Below are 11,156 nucleotides of genomic sequence, written 5' to 3'. Positions count from 1 at the left end.
CTTCGTGTTACCGCTGGGACTGAGACGAGCTTGAGTGTATGTAGTGCCTGTGACGTCTTGTTGTAACCGGGAAACACGCCTCGGTCATCCATTATAAGGCTGGGACCCGCGTCGCCCACATGTTGCAGCTGCGAGTGGGGCGTGCCTCGGTGCCCTCGTCAGGTTGGTAGCACGGACCTTGTAACGCTCGGGTCTTATCGCTGTGCAATTTGTTTGTCTAGGGGGAAGTTGCATGGTAATCTCCCAGCACCGTGTTCCAGCACTATTAACCCCATCAATGCATGCACTAGCGTTAGGATCTTCGACTCTGCACTGTGGGTAATTCGGTAGTGTTATCTTCAGGCACTGCACAGTGGCATTATATGTCTCCATGCAGCGTTGCACTCTGGCACTGTAAAATATCTCTGTACAGTACAGAGTTGCAGGACTGTAAATCTCCCGCCATGACTCTGTGGCACTATATATTCCAGAACGAGTTTTGCGATTGATAATCATGATTCGCTGTAATACATTTTTCACTTTATTAATTTGTGTTATCAACTGATGATGGATGAGAGACAGAGATAGAGAATGATTACAAGTGTTTTTTTTTTTTTTCCAGACATGATGAGCAGCATGAGTGGATTCCGCGGGGACGTGATGGCGGAGGGATCCAGACTACAGCCCATGGGCGCACATTTCAGGGACGCTGGCAGCAGCCTATCCCGGGACTACTGCATGGACTCCCAGCCCCTGGACTACTCCACCAAGAGGATCCACGGGCTTCCCTTGTCCCTCACGTCCATTGACAACGGTGGCAGCCTGGCGGGCGATAACTCCACCACGCCCATATTCAAGTCACCTAAGTTGTCTCCAAAGAGTGTCTCGGAGAGTCTGTCGCTGCGCTCCGAGTGTTCCTCTCCCATGTCCTGCAGTCCCGCCCCGCACGCCACGCCCTACAGCCAGGTCCACGGCAGGTCCTACAGCCCCACGCCTCATGCATTCCAGCAGCTGCTGCACCCACCACCACCACCGCCTGTACCCCCAGCCGCCCAGATATCCCCATCAGCACTCCCGCCCCTCGCCTCATCCTTCCACCACAACCCAACAGCGGTCAGCTCACTTATCCTGGCTCAGCTGCAGGCTAACCCGCTCCTCTTCTCCACGCTGCTGGCCAAGTCCAACCTCATGACACAACAACAACAACTACAAAACATGAAGGCTCAAGTTTCTCCGCCCCTTAAGTCGCCGCCGTCCGAGCCGCGTCTTCCGGGCTTCTCAGCAGCGGGTTTCGGTGTGGGGGGGCTCGGGCCGGACGCCCTGGGCATGATGCACCTCAAGAATTATCACGGGGATCACCTGGGCCCCACCCCAGGAGTACTGCACAATAACACGCAGGAGGAATTTGCGCTCATGGAGAGAAGCAATGAGGAATACAGAAGCTTCCGCGAGAACTTCCTCACGGAGTCAAGCAAGATGAAAGCACGTAGAGGTGGAAGAAGGAACTCTACCACACTTGGCGGTGCCTCCGTCACCGGGAACAATTGTGACAGAAGCGGTGGAGCTCCAGACGACTCTGGTGGCGAGGGAAGCATAGACGTGGTGAGCGGAGACAGCGGCGACGGCGAGGACCAAGACGCCAAAATTGACAACGGCGAGGAGAACAACGTGGAGATGAGCCAGCAGGAAGCAGGAGCCGACCCCTACACCCTCACCCCCAAGAGGCGCCACAACAGACAGGGCCTGGAGAACACCACGAAGGACGAGGCGTATTGGGAGCGACGCCGGCGAAACAATGAGGCTGCCAAACGTTCTAGGGACGCGCGCCGGGCCAAGGAGGAGGAGATCGCCATCCGCGGCGCCTTCTTGGAACAGGAAAACATGAAGCTACGCGCCGAACTCTCTACTCTGAAGTCTGAGACCGCCAAGCTGAGGTGTATGCTGTATAATAGCTGATGAGGAGCCAGTCCTGCTCTGAGTGTCATTCATTAACCTCCCTCCACCAATCCTTAGTTTTGTTTCCTTTTTCATCCCGCGAGTGCATGGCATTGTGATACCGCGCCAGGCTGCCCCATCTTCCATCCTGTATGTATGTACCGCCTCTCATGAAGCCTGCATGCCTCCATGCAACCAAACCCTACGTGCTGCCTTGTCACACTACCCTAGTATTGGTTAGCAACACACACACACACACACACACACACACACACACACACACACACACACACACACACACACACACACACTTTGTAGTAAGTCAGAATAATATAATTCATGACTGCAAGAAAGGAAATGCCTTGAATCACATTTTCCTTTATTTCTTGCAATGGTGTGCAATACTAATGTGGCATGATCTAACTGCACACTTCCTACCTGAGAGTGAAAATAAAGGAGATTTTACTGCACCTTTTGTTTTCTGATCTACTATAACCTCTGGAATATGAAAGCATTAAAACGACAAAGGGTAAAAAAAAGTATATGAATACGTATGGAAGAAATCAGCACTTTGGAAAGAACAAAAGGTAAAAATACACACAGATACGAGAGATGAAAGCTTGCATAGAGGAATTGAACACTGTGGAACGAACAAAAGGTAAAAATACGCGTAAATACAAGAGATGGAGACATATAGAGGAAATGAGCACTATAGAAAGAACAAAAAAAAAAAAAAATTAAATAAGATACAAGGTAGAGATTTGTATAGACGAAATGAGCAGTATGAAAAGAATAAAAGCTAAAAAACATACATAGATACAAGAGATGAAGATTTGTATAGACGAAATGAACAGTATTGTGGTAAGTACTGAATGGTGTGTGTTTGTTACGACCTGTTTCTAAACAACTGTGAATCCTTACTAGCTTTAAATCGAGTGTTTCTTAAAGTAATATAGAAGTCTTGTATAAATCTTTCACTAGAACTGTAAAAACCATCCTTAGTTTCTGTCACTTCCACCGCAGCCTTTTGGAACTATAGTGGAGCTGAGGGGCCTTTAACACACGTTTTCATATTCATTCTGGTTACTATATGGTGATTTTATACAGCGTCAGGAACTTATGTGGGGATTAAAATAGTGGACTATCCATTAATCTTCTGACCTCCATAGACCCTTCCTAATGTCAATAAAATCTTCTAATCACACCTAAAACTGAAGGTAAATCTGTGTCCCAGTACTGAAGGAGTTAAGTGTTTCGGAATAGATTCTTTAGTATAGCAGTTTGAACCTTATAGGAAAGGTTACCGCGACAAGCTCATGTAAGTCTCACCGGAAGAATCTCTCGATATATTGTTTCGCTAATTGTTCCGTCACGTGGTCTTTCTCTTAGCAAGTGAAGGATATGAAGTGTATGAACGTCAAGACTATGATTCAAACCAGTCTTGAATTACTAGATTTCCTTACTGGGCTCATAAGAATCACCAGATCACTGCACACCTAATAGACAACAACAATAATTTGCTTCCATAGTCAGCTTACGAGACACTTTACACTCGCTATGGGCTTTAACTCCTTCAGTACTGGGACGCTTTTCTACCATGACATTTGTGTACGATTAGACTATTTTATTGACACTTGGAAGGGTCTATGGGGGTCAAAAGATTAATGGCCACAGTCTTCACTATTGTAATCACCTACACGAGTTTCTGAAGCTGTATAAAATTGCCAAATGGTAAGCAAAATGAATATAGAAACGCGTCGTGGTATACTGAAGGGATTAAAGATGACATTTCGTCCTTTTAACTATACGAGGTTTGGCATTTCGTAGTGTTGGAGCGTTTGGGCTTTGAAGTATCTATGTAGCAAAGTATACATCGTACCGTGCGAATAAAACTAAAAACATTAATAAAGACAAAAAAAAAAAATAAATAAATAAATAAAATAAATAAATAAATAAATAAAAATAAAAACTAAATTAATAAAAAGCCTTTCCCGAGCTGTTCACTGGTTCTTCCTTGCTCTACGTAGAATATAATTAATTTTCCAACTTCTTTTGTTTTGCATTGAATAACACCTAAAGACGACCCTGCACTGGACAACAGCTAGTGACGTGGCAACTAAGGTCCGTATTCAGAAAGGCTTTGCTCTCTCACCATGACTATTTTCCAAGGCCACAGAGATGATGAGCCGGGCATTTAAGAGTGTTTCTCCAATTAATAATGTAGAAATCTTGCCACTCTGCCTCTAAAATTGTAAAAGCATCTTAAAAACTCGTGTAAATTTTGAAATAGTGGAGGTGAAACACAGAATTGTTTGAGAATACGAGCCTCTAAGTATATTCCATTTCTCCCCCCCATCTCCTTCCTCTCTTCAGCTAGAACTTTTTATTTGGTCTGTTTTTTTCTCGGCCATTACAGACCACACAGCGGCTGGAAACTCACCACAACTTTGAGATATAAAAGACGCCTAATTAACGCTTCATTTTCTACTTATGTTTTTTTTTATTGGTGAATTCACAACTGGGTAAAAAATAGCATGTGATAAAGCTGAGCCCCACAGGTCGTCTTTGCCACTTTCCCTGCAACATTTATGCGTCAAGGCGGTGGAGTACATCAAGTAGGTGTCAATTTGTATGTTTATTGAATATCTGGTGGTGAATGATCGTCGCCGCACAGATTCCACGAGTGAATAACAGCACACAGACTAGCGCCAGCTGCTGTAGTGGCGGCAAGTAACAGCCCATCGCAATCACCAGCAAATTTACAGTCGGGTTGACTTTATGTGACTGGAAAGTTACATGTTTCTCTGGGCAACGGCCGCGACAAACATCAACAAATACTGAATCAGGTTAATGTAGTGCAGCAATATTGCAAGGAACATATTGATGCGCAAGCTGCCCTCATGATACAGGCAAATCACAACCCTCTCTTGACCACCTCGGCTCAGTGCGTCACAACATGCTAAGGAGCGAGAGGAGTGGCAAGAAATATTGTAGAATGTAGCAAAGGGAGTTTTAGTGGCTGGCTGGTCATGGATTACAGCTCAATGACTCTGCCTGGCCAATAAAGCGTGGCTGAGCAAACACGTAAATGTGCGCGGCGTCACCGATTTTGTTTGCCTTCCATTACTCCCGCGACACACCCTCACACAACCCCAATGGCGAGGCAGGCCACCCCACGCGAGTCTTACAGCCTCATGTCACTCAACGCTCACTAACATTTGTCATTTCACTCTCTACCACCACCACCACCACTACTACTGATGGCGATGATGATGATAATGATGATGATGATGGCGATGATGGAGGCAAGGCATGTTGACAGGAAAAAAAAATAAAATGAGGAAATGTTAGTTATGAGTTCACCATGGTGCACTTCTTATTTTTCATGTAAGAGAAGAGGACTGGCTAAGGGCAAACACATATACATTAAGAAAAAAAAGGCCATACTCAGTCGCCGATAGAACTAGCCAAAAGATAGGGACAAATGTCTTGAAACTGAGACCATATCCTACATAGAGCTGGTATCAATGACAGCTCCACATCACTCCAGCTCCCACTGCGCTCTGTCTCCTATTACTTCAACCCCTTTATGCGAGCAGTCCACATTCCTACTCCATTCTGCTGCATGAGTCTCCTGATGAAGCTTGACAGGTGATTGGCAAAGGTAGACTCTCAGCACACCAGAGGACTTCAGACTGAGGGAACACGGACTGGTAGTGTGTGTGTCATGTTAGTTGACTTCCGATCACGAATGCTCTTTACTGTTTTAACGCCGAATTAATTGTTTTTATTTAATCTTTTTTGTAATGCCTCTATAGTATCTTAATCGTCTTTACACACACACACACACACACACACACACACACACACACACACACACACTAAACTGCAGAATAGAATTTAGTTAACAAGTTTGTTCAACGTTAGAAAGTAATATCCGACAGGCAAATAATTGACCTTACAGTACATTGACGTGTGTGTGTGTGTGTGTGTGTGTGTGTGTGAGCCTCCAAGTAGCTCCCCACTGTGTCAACAACTCCACGTGAGAAAACAAAACACTCTCCGCTCTCACTCCCAGTAAGCCTTGCAACTCATGACTCTCTGAACACTCACTCATTACCTTACTTAAGTCATTACTTGTAAATATTACACGCTGGGAAACCTTGCTTAATGGTGGAACACACACACAGAGAGAGAGAGAGAGAGAGAGGGTGGGGCGTAAGCAACACTGGTCAGGACAATTCAATGAGGCAGTTTCATTTCTTAACAACCTTCTAACAATTCCAGCCTGCCATCTTTCTGAACAGCCTGCGATCATGCACTGTGAACTAAACAAAAGTACTATTTCATTTTACCTGTCTGCCGTGAGTGGACGTGGCTACCTCACCCCTTCACCCTTTACCCATCACCCCTTATCCATCACCCCTGACCCCTACTACGACACCGCCTTCACGTCATATCCAGCCGCGCTCCACCACTGATTAATGGTCGGTTCGATGAATGGTAATTTGCTGGCCATTACGGAGGCTCGTCGATAATTGTGGCGTAAAAGCTGCTCACTACAGACACACACTACCACACTGGCCCGCTCCCACACGCCAAGGAGCCGGTGATTAGAACAAGGCAGCGCTCTATTCCATGAGTGAGCGTATTACCATGTCGTCAAGCTGGAGTGTGGGAGTACTCGGGTGGTGTGTAGCCAGAGGGAGGCAGGAGGATAGGGAGAGCGACTGGAAGGCAGAGAGGATAGGGAGAGCGACAGGAAGTCATGGGAGGAAGAGAGAGAGAAAGGGCGGTAGGGTAGAATAGGAAGTGACAGGGCGGTAAGAAAGGAGAGCGACAGGGAAGCAGGGAAGGATGGAAGAGCGGCCGGGAGGGTAGGGAGAGCCAGAGAGGGGCAGGGAGGATAGGAGCAATAAGGGCAGGGAGGCTAGGGAGACCAAGAGGAAGGCAGTATATGATATGAAGAGTGACAGGGAAGTAGGGAAGGAAGGAAGGGAGAGTGATAAGGAGGCAGAGAGGGTAGGGCGTGCCAGAGAGCGGCAAGGAGGATAGAAAAAGTGACAGGGCGGCAGGAAGGATAGGAAGTGACAGGGCGGCAGGGAGCGACAGGGAGGCAGGGAAAATATAGGAAGAACGACAGAGGCAGGGAGGGTAGGAGGTGCCAGAGAGCGGCAGGGAGAGTAACAGGGAGGCAGGGAAAATAAGAAGTGACAGGTCGGCAAGGAGGGTATAGAGAGATCGACAGGACACAAGCTTGATGATACTTATGGCTAGCGTATTGTGTTCAGTCGTGGCCAGACATCCAGTATCCCTCAAGTGAAAATCTATAGTCAATTCTACCATTCCGTGTCGTCCCTCCCCCTGTCCTCTGATATAATGCCAGTCTCTTACATCATTACAGCATAATGCCTTAACAGATCTGGAACTCCTTACTTGCTTCTGTATATATTTCCACCTATACCTACGCCCTAAACTCATTCAAAAAGAGAGAAACGTGCCACGAGGCTGTATACTTTTCAAACGCAAACTCTGCTATACGGTAATAAGAAAGTGTATTTATGTATTTATATTTTCCACTTGGTTAAAGACATTACAAGAGGCTTACGTGTTCCTCGCACTAATACCACTCCCTCCTCGCCTCCTCTCCCTTCCTTTCTATATACTGTACATAGCGTGAAACTTCGGTATTTCCCATGGTTGAAATAATATAAAGGTGATTAATGACGGTAAGGAGGAAACTGAAGAAGAGAAAATACGTCTTGTGCTATACAGTATCATAATTGAAATAATGATGCATCAAATGCTTCATTTACATATAAGAAATTTTTTATAGACCCCCCAAAAAAAGTATATAGCACAGTTCACTACCATAGCAAGCAGCGCATGGTGAAGCAATATACAACGCTATCGTACTGTACACATCACAATTTAGGAAAGCCAATGTTCTGCCGCACAGCGAGTATCACCTCGGCTGTTCCCAGTAATGATGCTAATAAAGGAGGCTTAATGGAGAGTGGCGTGTGGACGGTGCGTGCTTGGCGTAACCATAGGCAGAAAGTGGCCCGCCATTACCTAGAGTTAACACCCTACACTCCCACGCTGAGCCCTCTCTGATTGACTGGTTGCCTGGTTCACTGCCTGACTAATTGATTGACCAATGAAGTGGCTGGCTGGCTGGCTAAATACGACACCAACTGATTGACTCTTTGATGGAGTGAGTGAGTGAGCAGCGTAACAAGGCGGTAGACTGTTGAATGGACTGCTATAATCCTGAGTGTGGAGAGCCGCAAAAAAGGCCTCAGCATGATGGAAGCTATCGCGGGTATAGCCCATGGAGCTAACAACTCATTCAATGAAAGACCAATTAGAAACGTCTGTACAAATTTTAGGTGTGTGTGTGTGTGTGTGTGTGTGTGTGTGTGTGTGTGTGTGATCAGTTACCACCGTCACCCTTGTTCACTACTACGTGCGTCACAGAAGAATTATAGGAAGGAAGAAAGGAAGGACGGAAGAAAGGAAGGGAGGAGGAGGAGGAGGAGGAGGAGGAGGAGGAGGAGGTAGGGTCAAGAAGTCATGGGTACTGTTGGCCGCATCACACAATTGTAATGAATAATTGTGTATAATCACTCGGGGAGTGTGTGTGTGTGTGTGTGTGTGTGTGTGTGTGTGTGTGTGTGTGTGTGTAACCTGGTAACGAAGCACATCAAACACGCGCCTCCCACTTCTTCACCTTCCTGGCCCTGCTGCTCTGCCATTGGCTAAGACTCAGTGCCTAGTGCCTCGTGATTGGGCGGTGGTGAGGCAGGTTACAAGTGGCGGCCAATCTCTGTCTTGTTTGCCTACCACTGACTGTTATTGTTTTCAGATTGGCTATGTCACTCAGGGGGTTCTTACGTTACCGCCACCACCACCACATACCTCCTGCTACTCTCGTTCCACAAATCTTGCCACGTTGTTACAGTTATTGATGCAGCGAGGCATAATTGGTGTGAATATCAAAGCACGCCCCGAGGCCTTGATTTCCAACCATTACATTGCAGGCTGAAGTGTTTGTGTGCGCTCGCCGGGACTGTATCGTTGAAAAGAATGTTGATTTGTAGTAAATAAGAAATAAGAGCAGTTTATCATCATCATCATCTTCATAATAAAAATAATAATAATAATAATAATAATAATAATAATAATAATAATAATAACAACAACAATAGTAACAGCAATGACTTCAGTGTAATTGCAAACACACACGCCTCATCCCGGCATACAAATAAGAGGAGACAACGCCATGTCACGAGAGGCTCTGAATTATGCATGTTGCTGCTCGATGTCGAAAAATTACCCAGTTGATCACGAGCTGTGATGTGGAGGTGCCGGTGCCAGGAGCGTCATGGCGTGAAATATTCAGCACTAGACTGCCGGCAACACAGCGGGCAGTCATTTGGTGGTGGTGGTGGTGGTCGCTCCTTCACAATGGCCCGTGCTCCACAATGCTTAAACTCAAGTAATATATTTCTGGGCGTACAATTACGACACATATATCAAGCATACTTGGCCACAGTCAGTGAGCTAAATAAAGAATCAAGACGGTATAGAGGCACGGCACATTATGAACCAAGCTGCAGGTGATCTATGCCAGCAGGTCCTCTCTGCCGGCAAACTACCTTCCCTGCTGCCTATAATCAACTGCAATAAGAAACACAATGACAAAAAAAAAAAAAAAAAAAAAAAAAAAGAATAAGGCAATCACGCTCACCACCTTAACACAAGACTTAACATTCTTCACAAAGACGAATACTCAAAATGAACGAATGAATAAATTAACACACTGGACAGATAAAATAATAAAGATACGCAATGATTTCCAGTGAAACTTCCCTGTAAGATTATGGATTTGTATTGACGTAACTAGTAACCAGAAAGGAACAAAATACCAAAAAATAACACTACAAAATACACCTTCAAGTGACAGAGAGAGCAAGTAAACAAGCGGGATGAATCAATACGAGGTGAATGGGCAGTGGCATAAGCATGGACGCACTAAATCCCTGGCAATTACCTCACGTTATACACTTAGCGCTAACAATCTGGTCAGCTCACGTGCATCTCCCTCACTAAGGATAAACTACAATCAATACGCAGTAAATAAGGACAAAGTGCAATCAATGTGGCCCACTAAATCATCAAACAAACATAGTGACGTGATTTTTTCCCGTTCTTTTACAGCTGACTTCTCGTGGTGTCAAATAGAATGGACAATGTCAGTCACGGAGGCGGGAATAATTAATAGTCCCCCGCCTCAGCCTGGGAGTCTTATGAATATTTGACACACGCAACCATTTAGCTGCCACGACTGACTGCTGACACTCAACTGAAAGAACACACACACACACACACACACACACACACACACACACACACACACACACATGCATAACTCGCTGCCACGTTGCAAAGATTGAATGGTTGTGTGGCGCATTTCCAGAAGTGCTTACGATGTGAAATATTTCTTCGACAATTATGTATGTATATCGAATGAGATACACACACACACACACACACACACACACACACACACACACACACAGCGAAACCTTTATCATAGACGCTAAAACGTAGATAATAATGGTCAAGGAATCACGAGCGGTGTGTGTGTTAGTTTAAAAAGTATCCTGCATCATCAGTTAGAACAGGGGTTCTCAACCTGGAGTACGCGTACCCCCAGGGGTACGTGAGAGGAAACTTTTTTTTCTTTTTTTTTTTTACGGTAAGGCCTATAGCGCCTGTAGGCACACCTGAAGAGTGTATGGGAAGCGCTGTTCAGCTTCCGCCCATTAGTGGCGCAGGCAATTTTATTTATAATGGTACCCATATTAAGGCCCATATCACCACCCAAGCTCATCTTGAGTGTAACTACCTAGAACCTGGGTATCATGGTGATATGTAGGTAACTTTAAACCACTCGACAAATGGCAAAGTGTTTTAAGGCTGTACGTGGTGGGATTCGAACCTACGCGTGGACGTCTGCCCGATCCCACGCTCACCACCTTATCCACTATGCCACCGCCTCCCGTGGCAGGTTACTCAAAATGCTTCAGTTTTCAATAGCTAGGCTGGATGTGTCCTTCACTAGAACCAGGACACGTTAACAAGAAAACTCTTGGAGTTATTATATCACTTGAAAGAAAGCTCTCTTGGATTATAGTTGCCACACAACCTTGCAAACCTATAATATTTGTTCTGAT

At 45.6% G+C, this 11,156-nt stretch overlaps 2 protein-coding genes across 2 annotated transcripts in view; one reads left to right on the top strand and one right to left on the bottom strand.

The window, feature by feature from the left end:
• The window catches only part of LOC123507866 (protein giant-like), a 2,650-nt gene extending 266 nt beyond the window's left edge, over nucleotides 1-2,384 (top strand). Inside the window, exons 1-2 of the mRNA XM_045261126.1 lie at nucleotides 1-162; nucleotides 602-2,384. The exon at nucleotides 1-162 is cut by the window's left edge and continues 266 nt beyond it. Coding sequence (XP_045117061.1) covers nucleotides 120-162; nucleotides 602-1,935 — 1,377 coding nt within the window. The 5' untranslated portion in view covers nucleotides 1-119 and the 3' untranslated portion in view covers nucleotides 1,936-2,384. The remainder of the gene's footprint in view (nucleotides 163-601) is intronic.
• The window catches only part of LOC123507867 (DNA repair protein XRCC3-like), a 35,276-nt gene that overhangs the window by 3,043 nt on the left and 21,077 nt on the right, over nucleotides 1-11,156 (bottom strand). The window lies entirely within an intron of this gene.

This window comes from Portunus trituberculatus, chromosome 23 (assembly GCF_017591435.1).
Source record: "Portunus trituberculatus isolate SZX2019 chromosome 23, ASM1759143v1, whole genome shotgun sequence".
Classification (NCBI taxonomy): Eukaryota; Metazoa; Arthropoda; class Malacostraca; order Decapoda; family Portunidae; genus Portunus; species Portunus trituberculatus.
Note: the sequence above shows the minus strand (reverse complement) of the source record. Positions and strands in the feature narration are given on the sequence as shown.